The sequence below is a fragment of the Limanda limanda genome, chromosome 5 (genome assembly GCF_963576545.1).
Source record: "Limanda limanda chromosome 5, fLimLim1.1, whole genome shotgun sequence".
Classification (NCBI taxonomy): Eukaryota; Metazoa; Chordata; class Actinopteri; order Pleuronectiformes; family Pleuronectidae; genus Limanda; species Limanda limanda.
In genome coordinates this window covers 24,545,345-24,572,838 of record NC_083640.1, presented here as the reverse complement: position 1 = coordinate 24,572,838, position 27,494 = coordinate 24,545,345, and the positions used below count along the sequence as shown (strand labels likewise).

The 27,494-nt window shown below is 43.3% G+C and overlaps 1 protein-coding gene across 1 annotated transcript in view; it reads right to left on the bottom strand.

The window, feature by feature from the left end:
* srrm4 (serine/arginine repetitive matrix 4) overlaps positions 1-23,752 on the bottom strand; it is a 49,422-nt gene extending 25,670 nt beyond the window's left edge. The window contains exon 1 of the mRNA XM_061070755.1: positions 23,532-23,752. Within this exon, the coding sequence (XP_060926738.1) occupies positions 23,532-23,752 (221 nt within the window). The remainder of the gene's footprint in view (positions 1-23,531) is intronic.
* Between the last annotated feature and the right edge of the window lie 3,742 nt (positions 23,753-27,494).

Below are 27,494 nucleotides of genomic sequence, written 5' to 3'. Positions count from 1 at the left end.
ACAGGGCTAAGATACACGAGGACTGATGGTGTTATGGTTCATTTAGGGATCTTCTACAGGCTGAGTGGAGGAAGAGGGAACCTTGAGGAGTGGGCACAATTGAATAACGTCTTAGAGAATGTCTTATTCGATGGGGGACATGTCAAATGTGGCCACATGTGTGTCATTGCCTTGTGGATGGGAATATTCTCCCGGAGCGAGTTCACGACAGAGTTCAGGCTGCAGCGCTTTCCTGTGAAATGGAGGCTGAAGCTCCCAATAGCCGCTGCTTTACATTTCACTGCTGGTGCAAGCTGCTGTCGACCGGAGAAGCTGAGTGTTCGGCAAAGTTTATTTCAGAGTGGAGCAGCAGTTAAGTTCCAATGAGCGAACAAAGGGATTTTCTGTTTTTACACACACATAAAAACCTGCTTCCCAGCAAACAGCTGTATGCACGACGGAGCAAGACTGGTTCTTAATTAGCCCAAAACTGCATTTGAATGCCAACAGTGTGGAGCTGCTGCCATCCTCATCCTCATCATCATCCTCATCATCATCATCATCATCATCATCATAATCATCATCATCATCATCACCGTTATGCCCTTTGTGGTCAAACCCGCCGACGCTCTTCCAGAGGCGTTTAGAAGAATGGCTCCGGCGCCACGTGATCCTCTCGCTCCAGACTGTTAACATCTAAACTGGGAGGATTTCTCTCTTTCACGCATCATGAATCTAACGTGTGCATCAATTACTCGCCTCTGAAATGGAGTTAGAAGTGATTAGAGGGTTTTTTGTGCGAGGGCAGGAGGGAGGGAAGCGGGCATAGTTGGGTTTAATTAGCAGCTTGTGAGGCACACTTCCTCATTGCACTTCTTCCTGTGTGAAGGAGATTACTGGAGAGCCTTTTCTGCAGATGCTAATGCATGTGGAGTGCAGGGGAGCAGCAATCATTGTGCACCCTGTGTTTAATTAGCACGACCATGACACCAGAGATGAGCGGCGTGCCGGGAGCAGAGCCTCTGGTTGGTTGGCAGAAGGCGTTCGAGTTTTGACCAAAGGAGACAAAAGGCATCTTGGAACTTTTCAGAGAAAGAGTGGGATCCTGGGAAAAGTCTGAGCTGTGAGTGGGGATCCGTTTTCCCCCGGCTAGGTGTAATTTGCTCACTCACACAGGCAGCTGACAGATGGGTTCCAGATTGGAAAAATTCCGATTGCTCCATTTTAAAATGTGAAATTTTGGCCCCGCGTGAACTTTATTTCTTAAGCAAATATTACCCATCACCTCTCGCTGCACACCTCTCCCAATTACTAGAGAGAACAGACAGGACATCAAACTGCCATCTGGCGGGAAACTTAATCAGCCAATTAAAGAAGTAATATTTACCAGCAACTGCGAAGAAAACCGTAAACAACTTGTTTTCCGTGACACTGAAGCTAATTTAAAATCGGCTTTGACAGACCAGCAGCCGCAGCTCTGTGCATTAAGGAACCTCCGAGCCGCCTCTACACACTTCCGCCTCTAATTACCCGCCGTCACGTTTCCTTGTAGTCGCTCCGTGGGAATAATTCCCAGCGTTAACTGAAGGGTTCCTCCACACACCTGTCTGGATGCACCCCCGCTCGGTGGGCAGACTGGGACCCGGCATTTTGCTATTTCAATCCTGCGGCTCCGTCTTAACGAGCTGCCGAGGCTCCACACTAATTTGTGTCAGTAAACATATCGGGTTTGCAGCCGGCCATGACAGGCAGAATGAAACTCAATGGACCCATCGACACTTTCTGTGCGGGAGAGAGAGCACGAGGCAACTCCGACAAGATCTGGATTCGTTGGTAATTAGAGAACGGGTTCACAAAGGACCAACGTGTTCAATTACGCTCGGCTACCTTTCTCTTTTTCTTTTTCTGCAACCGCATCATGTGCAGCGACGCCCCCTTCAAATGTAAAAGACCCCGGTGAATTATTCATCGAGCTCTGACTATAACCAGATCGTTCCCTCGGTCAGGAGAATAGAAGTCGTGGTGTGGAGGCAGCGACAAGGTGGGGGCAAGTTTCATAAAAGATATCAAACAACATCTGGATTCCCTGATAATGATAGGCTTTCATTTTCTGCATCTTCTCGCTCGTGTCCGTATATCCCTAAAAATGAGCTGCTTGCCTGCGATTGAGAAAATGCTGAGGAAACTTTTCACAGCCAGGAAACACTACTACTTTTAAAAAGTAGAAATGCACCAAAAACTAAAGTTATACCCACAGCACCTTCTACAGGATGAACACCAAAGCTGCACAGTATAAGACACGAATCAAGTTCTAAACCTTAAATGAACGGACATCTGTCTTTCTCCTAGCTCACCTCATTAAAGTTTTCACACTGAGCGCTCTCTCCTTGCATATTGCTTTCTGGCGTGAAGAAAGCAATATGCAAGGAGCAGGCAAAGTGAAACCCATGATCCTCCCTTCTGTTCCCATCGCCGCTCCGTCTCTCTGCCACCTACCAGGTGTGGCGTGCCGGCAGATGGAGGCGCAGCGTCGAAACATATCCAGCAGATCTGGTGCTACCGTTTGGAATCTATAAATGTACCAGGAGGGCACAGAGTGCAGCTTCCTGCCGTCTTACTAACTAACTAACTAACTAACGTCCCACTTTATTCATACGCTCGTGTCAGATCTCTGGGTTTGTTCCTCTTTGTTTATGTTCTGCTTTCACCTTCTGTCTCTGTCTCTTTGAGTCTCGTCCGAGAAGATGCGTGTCGTTTTTTTCTTCCACAACCTGACGGCTGCTTCACGGGCCTCGGGTGACACGTCCTTGGTGTAATCGCTCTATTTTTCCATTTCTCTCTCTGCTTTCCTTCTGGGTTCTATTCTTTTTCCCTCGCATTGTCCCTGCAGTCCTTCTCCCTCCAGTGTCCTTAGAGAAGCAATTGTCGACGATGTCTGGAGCAGAAATCTCACAGCAGTCTTTGCATCATCTCCTCCAATTGTCTGACAGCCCACAATGTCCACTCCTCACACACAGGGAACGATCTTCACTGTCACCGCTGACACTGAATTGTGGAACGGCCGTGCTGCCCACTCCACATGACTGTGCACGTGTATATAGACGCATGTGGGAGTGTGTGCAGGCGTCTGTAACATGTCACTTTGGCTGTTCAGGACGCTTGTATTAGCTTTGAAAACATGGACTTCAAATGGGAAAATAATCCTTTTAGATACGGAGCAGGGGATTCAGAATGTGATGACTACAGGGAGGCATGGAGACCACCGCTGACTCCCCCCCCAGCCTCCGTCCACCTCTTCGCTCGATGCTAATCAGAGAGGGAGATAAGAACTGCTCGTACAGTGAATTACAATCAGAGGCATCGTGGCTCTGTGGTTTAAGAGCTTCTATATTTTTAATGCAAGTATTTGGTCATCGCAGCTGTTTATGAACAAGAAGAAGAAAGTCTGCACTGTCTCTGAACTTTAACCTCTTCCCTCTGTTTCTGTTTGTCAGTGCTCAGACAAAAACCTGTACCTGGGCCTAAGATCGGTTCTGAGATGAAACAGGTTGATTTCATTTAATTATGGATCTGTAAGTTATGCTCCGAAATGCAAAGGGTTCTACGCGTCCATTAAAGGTCAAGGGAAATCGATTCAGTAGATCTAGTGTAAAACCAAACAGACAAACAAATGACAAAGAAAACTCTTTGGCGAAGGATATGAAAATTGTGGAGAGGGAAGGTGACAAACAAAGATGGAGGAATCATCTACCTATTTTAAAAACTGAGAACAATGGTGGCGGAGGAATGAGGACAGATTGTCAATGCGTCACAACAGGGCACAATAACAGCCATGTGAACATTAATAGAATATATTTATATATATATTTTATGTCACCATGAAACCAAACAAGTGCAGAGACAAACAAGGGTCATTTAATGTATCTTAAATGAACAATGATCCACAGCTCAGCTCCACATACTGTACTGGCTCCTCGGGGGGGTTTCTCACCTGCTCCTGGGCGCTGGAGGTGACCTCGGCCCATGTTGGTACACATTATCATTTCCCTATAGGGGGGAAGTGGTGATCAATGAGAGGGTGACCTTCCCCCCCACGCACACCTTCGTCAAAGTCGGATAATAAATTGGTTCATCCCACCTCCACGCCCGGCCGTGTTCTTTACAGGGCTATCCGGGGGAGTCCATTACTGTTTTTATGGAGAGGAGGTTCATTAAATTTGCTGGTGACCCAATAAGAAGTTCGGTAAGGATGTACGACGCCAGGACTCAAGGGCAAGTGAATTATTCCATTAGCTTTAATGCAGGGGAAAGAAAAAGTCGTTGAGGTCTTCACGACATAACCTCTGTTCCCCGGCAGGAACAATAAGAGTAAATATGAGGTGACAAAAGCCTCTTTCATGCTTATTCACAGATGTTTTATTTGATTTCAGTGTCATATTCCTCTGTAAATTTGTCCAGTTTTAGTTTTTTAATAGACTTAATTTCTTACATATTTTATCTTCTTTGTATTAGGTCATTTTTTATATTTAATTCATTTTACACGCCGCCAAATTCACACAACTGTTTTAAAATATCTATTATTGATGCTGGTTTGTTCCCTTGTAAAGAACGAACCACTTTAAACCAGCTGATCTGTCCTGACATCCCTTTAATTGCACGCTGGAGACGAACAGGAAACTGTAAATGACATTTAAGTGATCGCAGCCACATGGTTTAAAAATAATTGACTTAATTAAGGAGTCGTCTTATATTTGGCTTAAACCTTATTAAAGGATAATCCTGCTCAAAGTCAAAGGTGGCGTTTAAAGCATTCACCAGGCAGCACAGTCAGGCCATGTGTGTTGTTCTGTATTAATGTGGATATAAAGAGCGACATGAAACTTTAAAGGGACGTGCACACGTGGTCTTGTATAGTAGCTTATTAACTGAAGTTTGTGTAGAATTGAAGGAGCGTTCGCTGCTGTCTGACTGCTTCTTCACAAGTGAAACATCCTTTAACACTGAAAAGCTCGTATTAAAACTGTTTCTTAACATAATCCATTGATGGTTTCCAATGTTTCACAAGTGTGACAGCCACAATCGTTTGAAAGAAGGTATTTGCATCGTGAAATTCTGCTTCTGTTCTTTCTGCTTTCTTTCACAAGAACCATATTCACTCTTTAAAATGATAGTGGAGGTTTTTGCTTTGTCGTGGGTGAGGTTGCTGACCTCTGCCATTAAACGATGTGAGACACCACATTTTAAAACAACTGACCAAGTGTAGATGCAAAGTTAAATGTTAAGGGGTCAAAGAGTCCTCCACCTCAGAGGATGTGGCCTCTGCATACAGGAGCTTTAAAAGAGCAGCTTGACATTTTGAGTAATGCACTTGTTTGTTTTCTTGCAGGAAGTTAGAAGCAGCTGAAGGGATTGGTACCACTCTTGTGTTTTTCTGTAATATATAAAGCAACTGCCAGAAGAAGATTGACTTCGCATAAAAACAGGAAATAGGTGGAAACAGCTAATGCCAAGTTCAGACTGTACACAACAAAAGTAAAAGTTTAAAATGACAAATTTAGCTGTTTCTAAGGACAGTTCTGCAGTCTATAAAGCGACTACGAATATAAAGTCTTTCTTTATTTTCTTTAATTATGACCAGATAATAAAATGTCTTGCCAGCTGAGATACAATATTCTTAACACAGTAACTCTCAAGGTGAAAGCAGATTCCATCAACGCAGCAGGAAGTAGATTGTGCAGGCGCACCGAGCATATTGAATCCTGATCTATTTTGAGAGCTCCCTGAAAGCATCACGTCTTCATAACATAGGTAAACAGGCGTAATATTATACACTTTCGCACTTCACATCGTTTTCCAATGTGCAGGACATATTGGGAAATAAGATATATTCAAAAAGAATCCCTTAAGGCGCGAGTGAGACATCTGGCGCGAAGCCTGTCAGCTGCTTCAAACGCCGTCAGTGTCTTGACGGCGTGTTTTTATGTCACCTCGCTGGCAAACGCTTTCATTCCCTGAGTTTTCTGAAGAGCAGCGGCGCCTCAGAAGTATCTGTAGATGTGAACTTGAATCTCTCTCCTTTATCACAGAAATCCTATAAGCACGTTTTCCAGAGAAGGAATAACAGCGAAGGGAAAGGACGCCTTGAAAGTGACTCTGGAGTCCACTCTGTGTTCTCAGGGGGAAACTATACTGGAGTCCAAGATTAAAGGAAGGTGAGTCTGATCCCACAGTGACTTTGAGCAGAAGCAGATAATGAGGAACAAAAGAGGCCTCGTGAAAAGTGAATTAAGCTCTAGTCACATGTTAACCTCTGTATCTCCGACTATACACATTTAAACCCATGAGTTTTTACTGTAGGCTGAATAGAAAGATGGATGACAGGTCTGCACTTCCTCCCACTGTACAACACTGAAGCCAAAATTAATCAGACACTTGAAATACTTGAACAAACATCCCAGATAAGCTGAATAAAAAATGACGAATCAAAGTAATTTGACATTTGAGGTTGGGCCTATGATGCATGCTAAAATGAATAATGTATCCAGCCACCAGGGGGCGCTCGAGATGTCTTGTCTTTGTTTGTGGGTAGCTATCAGTTCGTCCATCTTTATTTACGATTACAACTTAAAATAACTTGTAGTTACTATGTTTTCATAAACACAAGTTAACAAGTCAAGTTTGAATCTTAATTAGAGAACGAGTTCCTTCACAGCGTTGACTTTATTAATATTTTATTTAAAAGTACAGTAATGATAAAGATAAAGCTTTCAGATGATGGCACAGTGGCAGGACGGGTCATAGTAGGTCCGAGGATAAAGTTCACGCTAATTGAGTCCATTAACCATTAAGACGTGGAAATTGATTCATTCACCCTCTTAGAAGATGGGATTCTTTCTTTTTGTGCCCGTTTCAGCTTTAACAAGACGTTGGATCGCAGCGTGCAGCGCGACTTACCATGTTTCCTCCTGACACTTTGATGCTCTCCCTACTTGAAGCCTTTGTCGTGCATACACCTGCTCTTGTTAGAAGAAATCTGGTTACGTGTACACACAGGTGGAGAAAGAGCAACCGTCGCAACTGCCTCTGTTTCTCAGCAGCACCTTGTATCGTGCTTCACACCAACGACAGGAAGATTAACACTCTGCGACACGACACATTTAAAACTATTCCTCATTACGTTTACTTAAATAGATGTGTTGCTTCATGTGTCTCCTGTAATGTGCTTTCTGTTAATATTCAAAACACTGTATTTACAGTTATATTAACAGAATAAAATGCACGATCCTTGCCAGATTCACACAAAATTTAAATCCAATAAATCTTTGAAGTTATTGCTAAAGCATCTCACGTCCCCGAGCGCTATCGATCCTGTGGGAACGGGAGAAGGGGGCTTTGGGCCGGGATTAGCGCTGATAGCACAGGCGGTCATCCACCACCATGACCTGAAGGTTAAAACGCTCCGTCGCAAACTGGCTTTTAAATTTGACTCCTTCCAATCTGACATACTTCAACCTTGGCGGCTGTCAATCACCGGCAGCCGGGCGTGGAAGAGCGTCCTGTCGCCTCGGAGTTTATGAGAATATAGATGGGCTGTCGCAGAGATTATTCCTCCTTTCCAATACCATATTAGCGGCTAATCTCCTGCCCTCTCGCAGCCCATTCTCCATGTCAGGTGGAGAGAGGGATGGCGGAGGAGGAGAAGAAGTAAATATATCAGTCACTCCAATCACCGAGAGGAGGGGACGGTCAATAAGACGACTGTCCCTCTTCACTGGGACGTCACAGCTAACTGCCCTGACCTAAAACCAACTCTCACAAAACCAGAATGTCCTTATAACGATGGTTTAAATCACGAAAACAAATACACACACATACACATGCAGTAGTTATGAGCATTATCTGTATTTCTAAGAAATTCTTCATTAGGTTGAATAATGAGGCAAATGTTCAGGAATTCAAATGGATTATAAAAACACAGACTCACTCTCTGACTTTGATTTTGACAATGTCCCTGTGCGTTGAGTTTGCCCTTCGGCCATCATGACAAGGACTGTGCCACCAGTCAAGACTGTATTTGTTAACGCAAATCATCCCTTGATATGCCAACCCCCCCCCCTACCTTGGCTGAGTGTATCAAACAGAATAAGGGCGTCCTGTCATCAAACTGTAGCTGGCAGCTCAATACCCATCACATGATATAATGCACTGAGCTCCATTCCACTGCAGTAAGTTCTGAAATCAAACCCAGATATAAACAATGTGGGGTTAATGTGGAAGTTGATTAGATCAGGCAGCTGCTCCAGCAACCGCAGTGTATCAGACACTGTGATTTCTACAAATATGCTTCTTTTTTTATTTTAAACCTGTGAATCCTTTGCTCTCGGTGCGATGCAGGAGAGGGAAGAACCGGAAAAAAGTCAAACTTCTAGTACAGCCATAATAATTTAGCAGCTTTCCACAGGAGCAGGGACTCGTTAAGACGAGGACAAAAGGGAAGTGGTGCATCGCCCGGGTCGGATCAAAGGGAAATCGCTAAATTCTGAGGCTCACGTTGTCGTCAGATCTGGTGTTTTATTGTCACGGGATTTCCTTAAACTGTCTTCGGAGAGAAAGAGAATGCTGAGACAAAGCAGTTCCATTCCTCCTACAAGGACGCTGCTGAGCCCAAGTTTAAATTGAATGCCCCAAAATAACTGTTTAATTACGTGGCTATCAGAGACGCTTTCATGTTTTCCAAAGCAATCATGCCGAGTGTGATAACCGATTCTTTCATCGATGCTAAATAGAAGAAGAAGAAGCAAAAAAAAAGATAGGAAGCCACTGAAATTAGCTCATATTCCAGAGACATTAATTACATTTCTTATAACTAGGTGGAATATCCCCAGATCACCCCCGATCCCTGACAGATAAATTTAATTAGTGGACAGACTCAACATGTGCAGCTTCCACATCTTTGTAACTGGATCCTTCTGGGACTGGAAGATGTCTTAGTCTTAATGTTTTGATGACGCGGTCAAAGACAGATTTCCACCACACAACACAGGAAAGCTGTATTGTATTGCATTATTATTATTTTAGTATAACAGTATTACAGCTGCAATGATTCATTTGTTTTCAACGACTCTTTCAAAACTCATGAATTATTCCATGTGATTATCAATCACTAACAAACTCTCAGAATGTTTTCATTCCTGGATATTCCGAGCACTCCAACACGCCCGGTGACTTCCACATGAACCGAAGGTTGTCGGAGCAAATCTGTCACCGAGTGAACGTGCCTGTGATTCACTTCTTGAACCCGGCCCATAGCTAATGAATCACTGGCACTGAGTAGATGACAGATTACATCTCCGGGATGAGGAATAGGACCGACTCTGAGGCCTGAAAAGTTAATTAAAATTGGACTTTGGAGATCTTGCCGTTGCTAATGACACTAAACGTGACTGATTCATTGATTATTTATGGATTTACAAGACAAACATGACAATATGTGTGCGATAGATTGACGGCACTTCACAAACAAGGTCTCGATTACACAAGAAAAAGCCTTTTTTAATGCTACCAGTTTAATTTAAATGCTTAATCAGCATGTTAACTTCCTAACATGTGCTGATTACAGATTATATGATAAGAAATGTTATTGCAATTGCGATTTAGCTCTCCATAACATCATGTCACTAGTAAATCTAATAAAAACAGGCTCAACTTATCGTACTGCTAACTAACTTTAACTAACAAGTACTCACTGCAACAGGGAAAACAATAAATCCATGAATTAAATGGAAAACTAAATAATTCATATAACCTTCCGCTCATCATCCCTCCCGCCTGACTAGTTCATCATCAAACTCTTTATCTACTCCCCGGAGAATTCATCACGAGCGCCGGCGTTAAACTGCATCTGCAAAGTCATTTCCACACTCAGCCTCCATAGCAACCGAGCTGATTACAGTGACCACGTTCAACATATGTCTAATGACTGAGCAGCTCACACGGCTGCTTCCCAAAACTTAATTAAGGAAAGAAATGAGCCATTTCCAGAAGCCGGAGCAACAGAACCAGTCCTGCCGGTTGCTGATGTGATGTGAAAACGATAAGTTTCTCTGATGGTTTTCTGTAGTTTGCAAATATAAAAACTGCATGGACGATACTTATGGTCCTTATAGTTTCCGAGATCATCCACTCATGGAAGACGGAGAGGTTTGTTGTTGAGGCTATTTTTTTAATGGTGACATGTTATCAAACCACCTCAGAAGAAGAGCTCCAAGTTTGCTAAAAGGATCATAACTCCTTCCTCCGCTCGGTGTGACTCGGCCTGACAGGACAGGAGATTTGTACTCTACTTCCTTCTCACTCTGGGAACAATGACCAAACCTGTCAGCTCCATTTGTCATAATCAGCTCTCAGTGGGATGCGTCGGACCACCGGGATGTCACTGGGAATAACACTCACGCTGGGAAGTGGCACAGTGGAAAGATGAGTCTTTGAACGATGAGTCCGTGGCCTCTGCACGGCTCCCTGCCCGGCTGCACTGTCTCTCCTCGACCTTGATGTTACCCTTCACTTGGCAGCATCTCCCCCCCCCCGGGATCAGCTTGTTCCTTGGCAATACCTCATCTAGGTTTGTCTGACGTGGCTCTGCAGTGAAATCTGACTTAAAGCTCGACATCGGAGACACCAGCTCGTTGTGAAAGCCGCAACATTTAGGATATTAATCCCTGAAATTCTGCACATGCAAAACCACAATTTGTGTTCAGGCTAGCTGGCTCAGTTTGATTCATCACAACCCAACATTATCATGTAGACATAAAAACCAGAATGTTTTTATAGTGTGTTCAGACAAACTACTGCAGCAAACACAAAAGAGCTCACTGGGTGGATGCAGATCTGTCCGACACAGCGTGTTGCTGGGGAGGGTTTTGCTTCTGTTTAGTTGTTGTGGGAATAAAAGTTGCACAGAGCTTTATTTTTTTCTCTGAAGTGCTTAGCCCCCCCCAACCCCTCCTCCAGAAAAATGCTATATTGACACACAGCCTAACACTGCTAATAAGCTCCGATAGCTTCCTCCAGGGTCAGATCTCTGCAGCACTCGGGCCGGCGCTGTCAGGACCACTTGCTAATGACTTACTGCACAAAGACATGGGCAGTGGTGAAGTTCTACCAAAGTGGAACATCCGCGCTTAAGTTTTTTGTGCAGATTTATTCATAAGTGCTTCTAAAATAGACGGATTTCTGTTTCTAAATGTGTGGCTGCAACTAAAACTCCAAATTTTCATGTATTTATTGATTCTGCTCCGCAAACCTGAGAACAACAGGAGGCTTCTTACGTGTAAGTGAACTAATGCAGCCAAACAGGAGCTATTTACTGTGACGGATTAACTGAAGTGACAGAAAACAGACTGAAGCGGGGGTAATGGACATACCTTCCCTCTGTGATCGTGTTAAACTGTGAAGGGTGCTCCACTATCCATGACACTGTGTCCTTGTTACATTAAAATCTTCCCTTGAGCGGCAATAACTACACTAATGAATGGCTGTGATACACTGGGAGTGTCCTAAACTGGGAGACACTATTGAACAAACAGCCCGGCCAAACCCCTTCGATATAATACAGTCGTTTTACTGCTGAAAGGCAGTTAAATTATATTATTGCTTTAAAAAGAGCATGCATAGGAAATTAATTCTCAAACCCGGGGGTCCGTTTTTACGATCACATCAGAACACGTAGCACAAAGCAACAAATCTGATTCATGAGTGAATATTTAAAATAGGAATGATAACACAATAAAGCTAAATATGAGGATTACTGAACTGGACCCATATGAGGTTTAGAAGTATAAATATGAAATGTAGACATTTTGTTTGAAATGTTCCAGTGATTGATTGAAAAGCTGTTAATTCGTGACATTGTTCTCTGATGCAACATCCACACAAACCTTTGTAAGAGAGAAACACAAAGTGAACCTGGAGTGAACCTTAAAGGTGTCGTGGTTCTGGAATCGCTCGTCATCCGGTGACATTTCGTGTCGAGAAGCTGAAGGTGAGAGCGGAGCGGAGGAAAGGAAAGGAAGCAATGCCGCCAGCCAATTAATTCCTCCGCTCCCGTCTCCCATCGCATTTGTGACATCAACATCGCCGCAGTTCGGGCCCTTAACTCCGCATCAGTTATGCAAATGGTGGCAATTTCGCATGAATGGCAGATTGTCTTTTTCCTGAAATGAGGATGGGCAAGAAGCGAGAATGAAAGATGGAGGGAGGAGGCTGCTGCGGCGCGGGAGCCAGTCAACCTTGAAATTATTTAATTTGAGTGATGAGGAGTTGACTTTGATATGTTTGCATTTTTAATAATGAAAACTAAGACCGCTTCAGGGGTGCGGTTACGAATAAGTAGCAGACTTGGCAGAAAGGGGGGCGGGGGGGGGGGGGGGGGGTATATAGAGAAAGCCAATATACCAACCAGGCTGACAGTCAGCCACTGAAAGGCAAAAACTGAGGCTGAAGCTTATTTTCTAAATGTGTGCTAGTGTGTGTTTATGTGGACCTACAGTAAATAAGATGCTCCTGGGAGGTTTCAGCCTATTACGTTGAACTTTTTTTGATTTTCCAATATGCCAACTCTAGGGTATGTATGCATATTTAATGAGGCCTTTGCGATTTGAGAGCGAGAGGGCTCTCTGTCATCCTGAGTGATCGTACTACCTCGTGGCGCTTTCTAGTTGGATTTGGCAATAACTATCTGTCTATCCCCCCCCAGAGCACCGCTGATCTTGTTATGATTATGACTTTTCAAGCCAATACATATTCAGAACCCATCACATTATACCATATATGCTGAGGTGGTTACACAGCTGGGAGTTGTCACAAGAGTATGTGGTTATTTTATGTCGTATGTCCTATTCAGTTAATAGCAAAATAACCATATTGACTCAGTTGGGGAAAGAAAATATTTTGGATAGCTGCTAGTAAGAACAAGAAGTACACAAGTACGTAGGGCGTTATAAATAAACAGTAAAGCTGGGCATACAGCTTACAGTGTGATTTTAGAAATGTTGTTTTTAAAATAACGACTCACAACGTACAGTGTTCGATTGTCAAGGTACAACCTGACTCACATTGTACTATACGTAACCGGACAGCCCCTCCAGACCCGTTTGGCTGTTGTCCAATTGAAAGAAGAAATCCAAGTTTATTTCCTTTCACAATGCTAACAAGAGAGAAACGCACTGCACCGTCCAGCTGTGTCCATCTGTGCTCCCCAAACACAACTTTAAAAAAACATTTTTCTTTGGAGTATGTCGTGATAGGAGAAGAAGGAAACATTTTGTCCCAGGCACAACTATCTAAAAAACTAGGTTTCAACTGCGAGAGCCTGAAGACGGTCGACCAAAATTCAAAAACAACAGCAACCATCATAGATTACTTGTGTTTGACCATATTTGGTATGGTCTGCAAAAGTATTAACTGCTAAACAGAAGAAGCATGTACTTGTACAAAATGTATTTTAACTAAGCCATGCAGAATTGGTACGCTTGCGGAGCTGGTTAACTTATAAACAGTTAGTAAGCCAGCTAGCTTGAAGAGCTGCAGAGCGTGTTAGCAGTTAGCCAGAGAGCAACAATAGTTTGTAGTGACCAAGCTCCTCAAGCCACATTTAGTACTGAAAAGATTTTGATTTATTTTCAAATCTAAAGGTGTTTTTCTTTGAGCATGTTATTATTGCAATGAGAATAAGCCTGTGAAGTCAAACTCTTCAATTTTAGAGTTTATGTGAAAAGACAAACCGAATAGGCTTCAAGGAACAATAACAACCACTTTTTTATATATTAAATTAGAGAACAAAGACTCTCCTCTGACTTGCTGACGATTCACACGTGTTTGTGTTTTTCCTTCAGCGCGGATCGTCGAGCTGCTGAACTCGAGAGTCGGCTCGTGTCTGTTCCCGTGTCCGGGAACATCCCCCGGTTTGTGGAGATCTAACAGGTCGTAATGAGCGAGTCGTCCCATTCCCGGCCTCCACTCACTGGTAATGAATCGAATAGGTCAGCTCTAACTGCCTGAAAGATTTACCACCGTCACTTTCATGTCGAGTCGGCAGAGGACAAATGACTTTCACCTTCTTTGTCATCATCTTTTATGAGTTTATTCAAAGCTGTACATTTGGTGCCTTCATGTAATTCAATTCCCTTTTGTAAAGGATTTCTATTCACGGGCTAGAATATGATATTCTGTTAAATGTAATAACCTCGGCTGCTCCAGCGTCCTGATATGTACAGTCTGAAAATGCAACCTTCTTAATTCTTTATTTCCTTCCCTCTTTCCTTTGGTCATTCACTCTTTCCCTCCTCTCTCACAGACAGATACAACAGTCATGCTGCACTGCTCTTATATTGATTTCCTTCTTGCATCCTTATAGAAAATAATAACAATTTCTCATTTTCTTTATCATCTCTCTCTTTCCCTCGTACTTGTTTCCCGGAATACAGAAGCCAATTATATAGAGCTGTTTGCTGGATACACTCCGTACACTCGCGTCAGCTTTAACCTTGTTCATGTGCGCTGGTCTCTTCAGTGTTGGAAAAAAGAAAAAGTAGCCGATATCTTCTTCTTCTTCAGTCTTTGAACAAGGTTAAAGTATGCAGCAGCCGAGAGAAAGAACATCTCATTGAAGCATTCGAGGCAACATCTGTCTGTGTGTGTTACTCACAAACCCAAATAAAGTCTGAGGGCCAGAGCATGATAGGGCCAGAGCTCGTAAAGATAAGAAACCCCCTAATGGTGTATGAAAGATTACAGCTCGTGGGGCTTTGGCAGTTTCTGTAAAGAAAAGAACTTCTGCATCATCCAAAGCACTGGAAACAAATATAAGTCTTTCCATTTCAGAGATGGTTTTAAGCACTGATAATGATTCACGCCCTTTGTGTTTCTATCTGTTATATTTGTTCTCGAAGAGTGTGAATTTGGCAGAATGACAAGCACACTCACACACACACACACACACACACACACACACACGCGCACGCACACACACACACACACACACCCTGCGTGAACAAATAACACAATTTACTATGTTAATGGACTTAAATGCCACGAGTCCTTTTAAATGTCAGTGCGCTCGAATTTTACATAAAGTGCATCCGGCTGCAAAATGGACAAATACTGTGAACAAGAAGAAAACAACAGATTCAAAATGAATAAGACAGAAACTTTCAACTAGCGCAATTTTTCTGTTGTGACAGTGGAATTAAATTGATTCAGGCGTAAAAAACTCCGGCTCAGACAAAGTAATTTCCCTCTTCTCACAACATGTATCTTCTAGTTTGACAGATTACATTCTTCCCCTCATGTTAATGTTCAATCAGCATAAGTAAGAACATGTTTGCGTTGAACACAGCTTCAATAAAAATATTTTCCCCTGTTGTCTTGGTGTCATTCTCAATGTTCAGCGTTGGAAAGTTGATCTACTTTAGAATAACTCTTTGATTATCTCCCTTTGGATTTTACCGCAGTAGCACTTTAGATTTACATTCAGTGTCCTGTCTTGTGCAAAATGTATTAAAAAGCTTAGAAAACAAGATTCATAATTAAATGTTTTAGTGACGGTAATGTTTGGGATCTTTTTTTCAACTTAGTCCTGAGCCATATGATCTGAATATTGATTCATTAGTACAAAACAGAATAACACTTACCAAAGCAATGAATTATACAGTAAGTAAAAGTATTTCTTTGTGTGTGTGAACTGGAACCTTGTTTTAATGACTTCATTTTTATGCTTTGAAATACTTACGTTCAACATGACACTGTGGAGAAGTGCTCTTTACACTGAATCAATTAGGAAATGTAGCTCTTCACCGAGCTTTTTACTGTCTGAATGGAGGACTTAAGATTAATGTAGATATTATATAAAGTAGCTATATTAAATCAAATATATATGATGAATAAATCCTGCTTCATTCACCAGGCATCAGAGATATTAGTTGGTTATGCTATTCATTCATATTTCATTAACGTACAATGTCGGTTCAGATACAGGGTGAAAACAATCTGAAGAATCCAGAGGAGAATAATTGTCCATAATTCCAGAAGCAGCAGTTATATAACAATGTCCTGCCCCTCGAACCAGGAAACAAACCAATCGCATTGTACTGTTTTACAAAAGCACACAGATGAGTTCCACGACAGCAGGTGGAGACAGATTTTGAATAAGCATGAAAGAGGATGGTATCAGAACATTAATGGTGATGCTCTCACCACACAAGGGACCGAAAGTAGTTTTCAGAATAAACAAAGAATCTCTGAGGTAGAATTTTCCCACTGTTGCCTTGCTCGCCCTCCAAGCCTCCGTCTCTCTTTCTAAATTTACATTTCTATTTAATATATATGGATACATTAATCGTCAGGAACATGACAGGAAGCTGAAATGCAGGAGGTTGTTTTTTGGTGTCTATTTTACATTTGATTACATATTGCAGATCTGTGTAGAGGCAAACACTAAATAAATGTGAACTTCAAGACTCTGTACATACAGGTAAATAATGTAGGATTCAAAATGAAGTGCAATGTCTGAGTTAGACAATGAAAGACTGAGAAGAAAGAATGGAAGAATTCTATTTAAATAAAAATGTGGATCATGGCGAGAGCAGCAGTTCACGTCAATCCTCGGGCTGCAACATGAACAAGAAATGGGTTTGCTCCTCTGACTGTCATCACACTTGACCTTCAGATTCCCCTTATCAAGTTTTCTAGCCAGAAACCACAGTTTTCTATCCTGCATGATATGCTCCACATGGAAAAGGAGAGAGGCCAGCGGCTGCAGGAGGACGGCAGCGTGTGGTATCCCCCCCCACTGAGGTGGACGACCACAGGCTGGAAGCTGTGATCCCTGAGCGGAGATTTCACAGCAGCTTTGAAGGAAAGGGTTAACGCTCAGCTCCTCGCTCTCATCCTCGAAAATGCTGCTGCTGCTGTTCGGCTCTGGAGGACTTATCATGTTGAAACCCCCCCCTCCGTATGGCTTTATGTGTGTCCGTCTCCATATGTACTGTATGTGCATTCCCATATACAGTACGTCCACGTGTTTGCACTTATATGACTACAGGTGGACACCTCCACATGCCAGCAATATACGCACATGGATTGATTAAATGATTTGTTTCCAAAATTAAGTACTAACTCACTTCCTCCAAGTAGGTTGGATTCTGATTTCCAGAGAACTCGGTGGGTCAGGGAAGAACCCCTTACATCTCGGTGCGGATCCAGGATTTATTTTTTGGACATTGTCACCACTTTCCGAGGGAATAATAATAATGCATCCTAATTTTAATATTAAACATATCAATAAGGGACTGATATCTATGAGTTGGTGCACTTTTTTGATGCTTGATTGAATTTAAGGGAACTATTGGGCCTTGGCAGAGGCAGCACTCTTCTGAGTCCCCGTTTTAGTTATTATTACGGTTATTATAAGTAAGATATATTAATATTGGCCGGCTTAAAAGGACCAAGTTAGGTTGGGAAAAAAGTGTCTTTACAAGTGTCTCTAAAGACTTTACAGGGTAAACATGAAACGTCTTTCTTTGTGCTCCAGCTTCTCCTTTTACATTTTACTTGTTTCTATGCCGACAGCTCGTAATCAACTCTTCAGAATGTTTTGCTAATGTTGTCTTGGTCTTTCACGATCGCGTCCAACTGCTTTTAATCTGCCACATGTTCAAGAGATATCTTTGTCACTCTGTCGCCACATTCTGTTTTGTGTTCATCAGAGTTTATTTCTATTTATGTTTTTTCCCGGCTGCAGCCTCGTATTATCCTTCATGCTGCCTGGCATGATGAACGATGAACGGTATGAAACTGCACACAGATTTGTGTAAGTTGATTCTATTTAGGCATGTTTCTCTATGTGGCTGGAATTCGAAGCCTTGAGGGGTTTTGATGCATGGAACCACAGAATCCTGTAACAATACAGAGTATGTGTGTATGTATACGTGGGTGTGAACAGGATCCAGAGCGGTTCCATCGTCTGATTCATAACCACAAACAAACCTCACATCTTTTTATGTGAATAAAGAGAGAGATTGGTTGGATTCAAATATCAAAGAGTCTTTTGAGCTCCCACTGGGACTCGCTGCTTTCAGGCAGAGCCACTGTTTCCCATCGTGCTCAGGCTACATTAGGAATTCATCACAAGTTTACAATCGAGTGCAGCATCATGTCTCCCAGAAATCTATGGATGTTTCGATCCAGCTGAACTAATGTTTCAGCTTGTGATAATGTGACGCAGTGACATTTGGAAAAGTAAAAGCTTCAAACGCAGGAGATATCAACATTTGATTGTTGAGTGGTTGGAATTAATCAATAACACTTTAAACTTCACCCCTGTCTGATATATTATATATATTATACTTTGTGCTATAGTCCAGTTAATGTCTTCTTTATTATTATAAAAAAATAGCATTTTTAAAAGAACATTATGCAACTTCTGCATCCAGGGGGTCTCTCAATCAAAACCAATAACAAAAGACGTGGTTTGATGACCCATTATGAATGACAAGTACAAAGAGCGGCTGAAAAAAAAAAATCAAAGTTGGTTCTCTAGTATCGTGCAGGTAGAAAGCAGCCACTGCAGGTTGCCATCATGGTGACTGCATGACAGCTTAATTCCCCATTAACACAATACAGCACAGCTAGACTACAGTACATTTTTGGAAAAACACATTTTCCTCTCGCAAATTATTCATTCAAACAATCCACGGCTCAATTTAAAACATTGCTTCAGCCTGACGTATTAACAAATAACATAACAGCTTTTTAATACAACTATCGTCGTATATTTCTCACATTTGGAATCTTGTGATTGCTGTTAAAGGGCTGTCGTCTTTTCCATAATACCAACTTCTAACTATGATATTGAATAACTCGTTGAAACCTTTTTGAATATTAAAATTATTATTATTATTCAGAGTCAAATAGACAAAAGAGGACGGTATGGGTTGGTGCAGGTGACTGTGCTCGTGCAGTACGTGGCCTTCACCATTTGATTGATGACAATGTGGATGCCATGGGGTTGAAGTACTAAACCACATCTGACGTTACCACCAGTAGCTACAAATGTCGTCCCATCGACCAGGATTTAAATCTTCCAGAGTGTATCAGTAGCAGGTTTTAATCTGGTTCGACACGATGGATTTGCCGTGCAGTAATCCATATCAAATATAAATCCAGTCCACTAATTAACATCTCCGCTTCAGCTTTAACTCTTCTGTCATGCAAACCCTGCATCCTGCTATAAGCCCTACAGGTGTTTAGCTACTAGTTGGATTCAAACGGACCGGCAAGTGTTGGAATCAATATCACATGTGAGTCTGTTTGGGTGATAAGTCTGATTCCTGCAGGGAGAGACCCCATCGTCTCCGTACTCTCCTGTCTGCCTCGGCAGCTGCACACAGTAACATGACATAGACGCACACGGAAAAGATACCGAGGACGGAGACAGATACTGATGTAAGGAGAGGGAGAGAAGTTGGGTAGAGATAACTCAGGGATGAACAGAGCAGACGTGCAGACAGAGAGATGTATAACAGCTGACAATCCCCTCGTCCATCACTAAATGATGTTTGTCATTCTCTCGGAGGAGGAGGAGGAGAGGGAGATGCATTGTCCCAGTGGGAGCTCTGACTGCGACTCCATGATGTCTTTGAGACAAGAGTATATATCCTCCATTCATTCATTCCCTCTCTCCTGCGTGTGATCGCTCATGTGTGCATGTGAGGGAACTGATGTGTGCTGTCGTGCGTTACAGGCCAAGGTCACCACAAGAGAAAGTTACACCCAAGACAGAATGTTGACAGAAAAACAAAACCATCTTCTTAAAGGATGAGGATATGAAAGGTTTTATAGGAAATACACCGTGACTGTGGAGAGGAAGCCAATGGAATGCACGAATCCAAGCAGCAGCAGGTTTAAAAGGTTTGTTGCATTTGTAAACAAATACAGCATCGAAATTGAGGAATACATCCAACAATCACACATTGAATTGACAGTTACTCTAAAGATTCATTCATATTAAATATTAGATATGTATGCCGACTTTGGAAATGTGGTAAGAAACCCAAAGACTAGTAGATGAAGCTACTTTGCCCGGAAACAGGGACAAACAGACGGTTTTGCCTCATTATCAAGTTGTGATAATGAGGCAAAACCTCCTGTGTCACAATCTTTGTTGTTGCACAAAAGTTTTGTGACTGGACGTTTCAGATCCGTAACATACTCAACACCTTCTGTTGTTATGCATACTGAAGCCTGTATATTCCAACTAGTGATGTCAGTGTACAAGCCTCCAAACTTCATCCACAGAACTGCATCTGCCTCCACACACACACACACACACACACACACACTTTGCCTCCTCCCTTGCTGTGCACTTTCTGCAGCCTGCCATATGCCACAGAGTTGGACAAGACCCCACTAACATGGCGGCAAAACACACACACACACACACACACACACAGACACACAACTCTACACACTCCGCTGCATATTTAATGAGGAGCCCCCCCATGAACAAAACAGCTTGCAGGGTTATAATGGCTTCAAGCGAGGCCCCACCCCGCTGCACCGAGCCAGTGAACTCCTCCCCTCCTCTGAGTGACTGGCCCGGAGAGGAGGAGACAGGGAGGACAGAGGGAGAACAACAAACCCTAATTACTCCTCTGTGGCTCACGGGCCCCTCCAGCACTTTCAATTCAGGAGCAGGAGCGAGGGAGAAGGAGAAGGAGAAGGAGGAGAGCGGAGAGGAGAGGCGACGCCGGTACAAATGGAAAAAAGACTTGTGCTGATTGAACATGAAACATCTCCCTGTGGCTCTCCGTCTGTCTCCTCTCTTCTCTGCCTCTCTGCTCGTTGGACATAATGCCCCCCCCCCCTCGCTTTCACTGCAATTGTTCATCACCCCCTCAGTTATCCACAGTGAATAATAATGTTTCCTCTTGCAGAGAGAGAGAGAGAGAAGCAAAGGACCGAGCCTAAGGCCATGCATTCTGATGGTCTAAGCATTCCCCAGTCACTTTCTGCTCCGGCAAAATCAACAGCGCAGCGAGGAGTAGGGGAGGGAGGGAGGGAGGGAGAGAGGAATGGCTGAGCCTTCTCTTGAATCCCTATTCTCTGGGTGTTGTGTTTGTTTGTTGTGTTTTACTCATTATTTACAATCTGTATCAACCAAAAGTCCCGATGCGTCTCTCTCTCTCCTGCAAATACACACAGAGGCCGAGCGAGAGTAGAATGATAGTGGACGAATGGGGTGGGGGGGGGTTCTGTTGTCTTTCACAAACGGACCCGGGCGAATTAGCAACCTTACGTCTGCTCTCTGGGGACGTTCGCTCTTGCCAGCTTCTGCCACGCCGTCGTCCCTGTCAGCTGGACGATCCCCCCCACTGTGGGGGGGGGCCGAGCCACTTGAGGATAGCTTCCTCCTCACAGAAGCCAAAGCTGAAGAGACAGCTGGGCCCCGCTCCAGAGTATCCAGTTATTTTTAAAAAAGGCTGCTCAGTTCATGGCAGCCGGCCACATTACATTTAATTTAATAATTTCTTTTCTATAGGCTCATTTGCTGTGTTTCAATTTTTATCCACTTTTCCCCCCAAAACTGATTTTAATGGTTGGCTGACAGGGGAATTGGGGGCTAGATGAAACAAAGACATATTCCTCCATATTCCCGAAACAAAAAGTGTTTTTCATCAAATCCCACCAGCTAATAAAAACCATTACAACCAGGCTATTTGCAGCATTACGGCCCAGCTGTAACAGAAGCCATTAAAGACACATTATCTGCTCCAGCGTGTCTTTCTGCCGCCTGTGCTGATGTCGGAGGAAATGGACCATTCTAATCCTCATTAACATAGCTAATTTCACATAAGAGAAAGTTGATAGTGGGTGTCAAAACCATTCAAAGGTCACCCGAGCAAGCCTCGGCATTCGATATGTAAGTATGCCCGGTACAAATGTGCGTGTCCGCGAGCGTGGTCAAGTGAATCTTCTACCAGTCTGATCATTAATTACTGAAAGATTTTTCTCAAATGAGAAGCGGTGTCACACTGATGGAGATGTGAAGACAAACGGAGCCGGGGCGTGATCCCAAAACAGATCAAGTTGTCAAAGGCAGCAAACGATGGTGGATCATTTGGACGGGAGCAAAGAGGAAGGGAAGAGGGAGGAGGAGTGGAAAGGGCAACAAATGTTCATCCGTCCCTGTCCTCCTGTCCGGGGGTGATAGAGCTACCCTTTGCACGGGGCAGGTGAAGAAGGTGAAGAGCACAAACACAATGGGTTGCTCCTTCATCATGGACAGCAGCACAAAGCCATGTCACAGGGAGGAGAGGGAACAACTCTGACATTAGAGGCATGAAGACGCTGCCACGTGACCTTTAAAGGAGACAATTAACTCAGCTGTGTTTGGCTACATGTCACGTGTCCGGCCGCACACACGCAAACGAATGTGTACAAACGTCCATGCATCTGGGACAAAACTGGACTAAAGCTGGAAACGAACAATTCATTCTAGATATGAAAAACAGACACTGAAGTGCTGTAGAAACAATGATTTCCTACATGTAGCAACATTACAAGAGAAGTAAATGTGCTTTGACTTGCTAGAGTGACCTTTTAGTAAATATCATCAACTTGCTCTTATTAAAAGACCAGATCTGGACTACAACAGTTTACATAAAAAGGAAGCTTTTGGCCAATCACAGCTGGACAATAGAGGGCACTTGGGTGCCGCCCCACCTGCCTCTACGTCAAATTTCACTGAATAAGCCTTAAAACAATAGACAGTATATAATCCTTTTAAATGAGTAAGATAAATATATAGTACAGTTTATAATCTACAATAAAAATGCAGTTACGAATGTTCTACCTTGTCTAAAGTTACTGGAAGGTTGTCTATTTCCCGCCTGAGAGCTTTTTTTCCCGAGCCCCAACAGCATTGAATGCCACCACCCAACAGGTGGCAGTAAAGGGAACTCGGGAGACGTACGCAGCAGAAAGGTCAAAACACATTTAGAGATGCATTCTTAGTAAATGGATTCAGAATGAGTTGCTGAACTTGATCGAAGCTGGAGACCGGAGTTGCCGAGAGTGTGAATTGACAAGAAACGTAGGAATAAAAAATCTGATGTTCGAGAAGAACATTGCAATGCGAGTCAAAGATTTTGATCCTGATCATTGGACATTGTGACCATTTTTTAACTGTCATAATCACAAATGTTCATTCAGCTCAGCAAACAAAGACTATTCTTTCATTAAAGTCACTGTTGTAATATCTAAAACTTTTCTAGATTTTTTTGCATATGCACATACTGGTCTAGCTCTCCTCAGAAGTAAAATGGTCAAGTCACCACTGATTCTATAAAACAGCCTCATTCTCATCAGTCATTCCACAGCCTCAGTTGAGTTTCGAGCTCAGAAACAAAAGCTTGTCAACCCTCGACAACACAGCTGGATATTCAAGTCAGGTAAAAACCGGAGATGTGATTGGAGTGAGAAGCTAGAGAACTCACTTGGCCACCCTGGTCCGGGCGGTGATGCTGGCCATGATGACGCTCTCCGGTCTCGGGGTGGCCACCGCCTTGAAGGTGCCCCTCCAAAACTTCTCAAAGAGCTGCTTCTCCTCCAGCTGGTGGAGGCCGGCCGTGCTGCCCTGGGATCCCAGGGAGGGAGCCGGGCCACAGGGGCCACAGGGGCCACAGGGGCCGAGCGGCAGCGAACACGGGAGCTCCATTTGTACTTCTCCAAACCAAACCGGCTTCTGATAGAGTCTCTACTCACTCATGGACAAAAGAGAAAAGCCCAGCACCCAGTCCCAGTGGCTGTTGAGCAGGAGCTGTCCAGGTCCTGAATGAAGCCGAGTGGCGAGCAGCGTCTCTTTGTGTCCTGATCCCAGCAGCGGGTCAATGTGTCCTCGCGTCTGTCTCGTCTTCACTGGGGCGAGGGACAAAAGCTGACCCTCTGCCACTGGAGCCTGGGCATTGTTCTCCCACAGGAGGGAAGGGGGGGTAAGGGGAGATTGTGCTCCTCTCTCTCTCTCCGCCTCTCCTCTTCTCTCACATCTGCTGCTCTTTGGGATGGGGTCTGGGTCTCCTCCTCCTCCTCCCCCTCCTTCTCCTCCTCCTCCTCCTCCTCCTCCTCCGACCCCCAGCCTGTGCGCTCTCCGTAGGCAGCTTCACACAGAATCAAGCCATCACCCGGGGGAGACGGAGCATGGCTTCAGTCCTGGACAGGGGGAGTACAAGTGGTGTCCTGGTGGTCGGAGGACAGTGGTGTGTGTGCGTGTGGAGATGAGTGCACGTCCACTTCCACGTGCGGCGGCCGAGCCCTGAGCAGGTGCTGAGGGACGAGTGGTGTCTGAGGAGGAACGTGCGTCGGAGGGTGTGTGAGTGTGTGAGTGTGTGAGTGTGTGAGTGTGTGAGTGTGGGAATCGAGTGAGGAGCTCAGCTGAGAGCAGCTTGTTTTGTGTCTCTCAGCCTCTGACGTCAAAGTCGGGGGCTGGACGCCGGGGAGAGGGACACCTCCTGTCATCCTCGCTCGCTCTCTCTCTCTCTCTCTCTCTTCATGTCTCTCTGTTACACTTGTCTCACTCGACTGGTGACTCAAGGTTCAACTCTCCTCCTGTGGCACCATGAGTTTCTCTTTCTTTCTCTTTGATTCTCTTTTCTTTCATCCATCCACGTTTTTTTATTTTTTTATCTTTCTTTTGTCTTTCTTCTTTCTCTCCCCCCCTTACTTTTTCCTTACATTTTATTTCTGATTATCCTTACATCTTTCTTTCTTCTTTATGTTGCCTTACTTTTTAAAATAATATTCATTCTTTCTTGATTGATTTTTTATTTTTAATGATTCTCTTCTCTTTCTTCATGTTTCTTTCTTTCTCTGTGCTTTTTACATTTCCAATGTTTTCTTTCTTTCTTACTATCTTTCCTTTTTTCCCATGTTTCCTTCTTTCTTTTCCACCCTTTATTTCTGCCGTTCTTTCTTCCATCCATCCATATTTTTACTTTTATCGTTTCTAGGCCACTGAGTGCTAGAGTTGAAGTGATAAATAATTGAATCGATGACTTTAATGAAATTGTATGTATTTGGATCACCCTTAATTCAATATGGATGTGTTTTCTCTGATTTAATTTTCTCCAATGTGACGAATTGCAGATTTTTTCTGTTTTGTATCATTTTAAACTGAACATCTTTAGATGCTGATGGTTGGATGATGGTTCTGAAAAGTCCTTGTAATATATAATGTAGCTTTTTATAACAGCTTTGTCACATATTGCCCTCTTTCTGTCTGTTATACTGATCCTTCTTTCACGACCACATCACTATTGATGGTGAACCAATCAGATTTTCGGTTTTGGACCAATAAACGTTAAACTCACTATTACTGTGTATGATGACATCACAGCTCTTTACACCTGTAGCTGCACAACTAGCTGAAAGGAAATTAAGATCTTTGATGGTAATGCTATTCTTTTTCTTTTTCTATCCCCTGAATGATACGTCTTCTCTATGTAGCCTGCAGGATGTTGTAAAGTCTTTCTTGCACTCTTGTCCTCCCCTCTCAGACACACACACACATACACACACACACACACACACACACACACACACACACACACACACACACACACACACACACACACACACACACACACACACACACACTCACACACACACACACTCCATCAGTGTGCTGGACAAAAGGCTGAGTAAATCAGCATAACAAAAGGCCCGGCTCTGTAAGGACCTACCGGAGCATGTGGCTGACACAGCCCCCCCCCCCCCTCCCCTGGGGGGTTTTCACTTCTTCTCCTGTCTTCAGATACTTTTCTTACTCTGCTGCTACACTGCTACTCTCCTCCCCCGCACTACCTCCTCTTTCTCTCTGCTCTTCTTCTCGCCGTCTCTAATGCTCCATATCATCCGCTGCTCTAACGTGTGGGACCGACCGCGCTTAGAAATCTCGTGAGGGATTATTGATGGTAAAGCTACTAGACTTTTTAGGCTACATCAGAAAAGTCTGTGTGATTCTTTAAAGAATAAAATGCTATATATAGACGCCTGGCGTTGCTTATAAGCTGTCACGTGAAGCAGCTGACTCAGATACTGGATATCAGAAAGACGCCGTGTAGAACAACCTCACTTTTGTAACGTTAAGATCTTTACTGCAGAGGAGTGCTGCTAAAATAATTTCAAGGACTTTATGAATTCATTCATGCTTTAAAAAACAGTAATCTGTGTTATTTTCATATGTTTCTGGCTCTATGTGACTGACTACAACAAATTGTTATACATTTTCAGTTTGCACACATCTGCTACTTCAAGATTATGGCAGTTTTAGCAGCAGTTCTTTTCCTTGTTGATTTGAAACTTGTTTTTATAAGTATATGTTATATGTTCAACTCCTCTCACAGGCTGCTTCAGCACCTGCTCCAGCACCTGCCCGGCCTGCAGGGGCTGTCCACCCAGCGGTGAGCTTTCTAAAGGACACAATACGTCCCCACAGCAGCCTGTGCAAAGGACTCACACCCCCGCCTGACTCACACCCCCGCACGTCATAAGACTCTTGGATAAATAGTGTAATCAACGGACAGTAAATAAACTACTTGTATAATCAAACATACACATAAGCAACACACAGACACACAAGTTACCAACCTTCACTATTGTTATAATATATTGACTTGTTATTAGTAGGTCTTTGTAGTGAGTGTGAGTAATCTTCTTTTGGGATGTTTTGGATTTTTGTAAAACATTTAGTCTATTACTGCAGAGGTCTTCAACAGGGGGTCCGCTACCCCTAGGGGGTTCCCGGACTACTGCAGGGGGGTTGCGAAATCTTTGGTTGATTAGACAATTTTTTACATTTCTTATAATTTTTTTTTTTCTTTTTTTTCACGAATTGTCTTTCAATACACATTAACATGCATCCAACATATTGTGAGGCTGATTTGACCCTCTGCCTGACAACCTCCATCCATCCAAGATTAGATAAGTTGTGTGCTACCCATCAGGGTCCAACATCTCACTAATGTGGGAGTATGTGTGCCATTGTTAAGGCGTGTTTTTTTATCCTATATAATGAGAGAAGCCGATCCAAGATTTTGGTTCAATCAAATGTTTTATTTAAAGATACAATGAAAAGTTATTCATAGCTATGGACAATTATCACAGCCTATGCTAATTAAGTTAGCAGTAGGAAGATGAAAATGGCCCCGAACAGAAGGGGTTTGGTATAGTTATAACAGTAGATTTGATGTGATTGGTTATGAATATTTGGAGGGGAGTCACCGCAAATCACTTTGGATCTCCCTTATTAGTCCAGCCGCAGTCCCACGCCTCTTGTTACCGAATCCAGGAAGTGACAGCGAGCAGCTCTCCGTCATGCACCTACGCTACTCTACCGGTTGCTAGGGCAACTCTATCTACCCTGACAGTCTGATGTTGTCTCGTAATTCAGCCTTGAGTAGAAA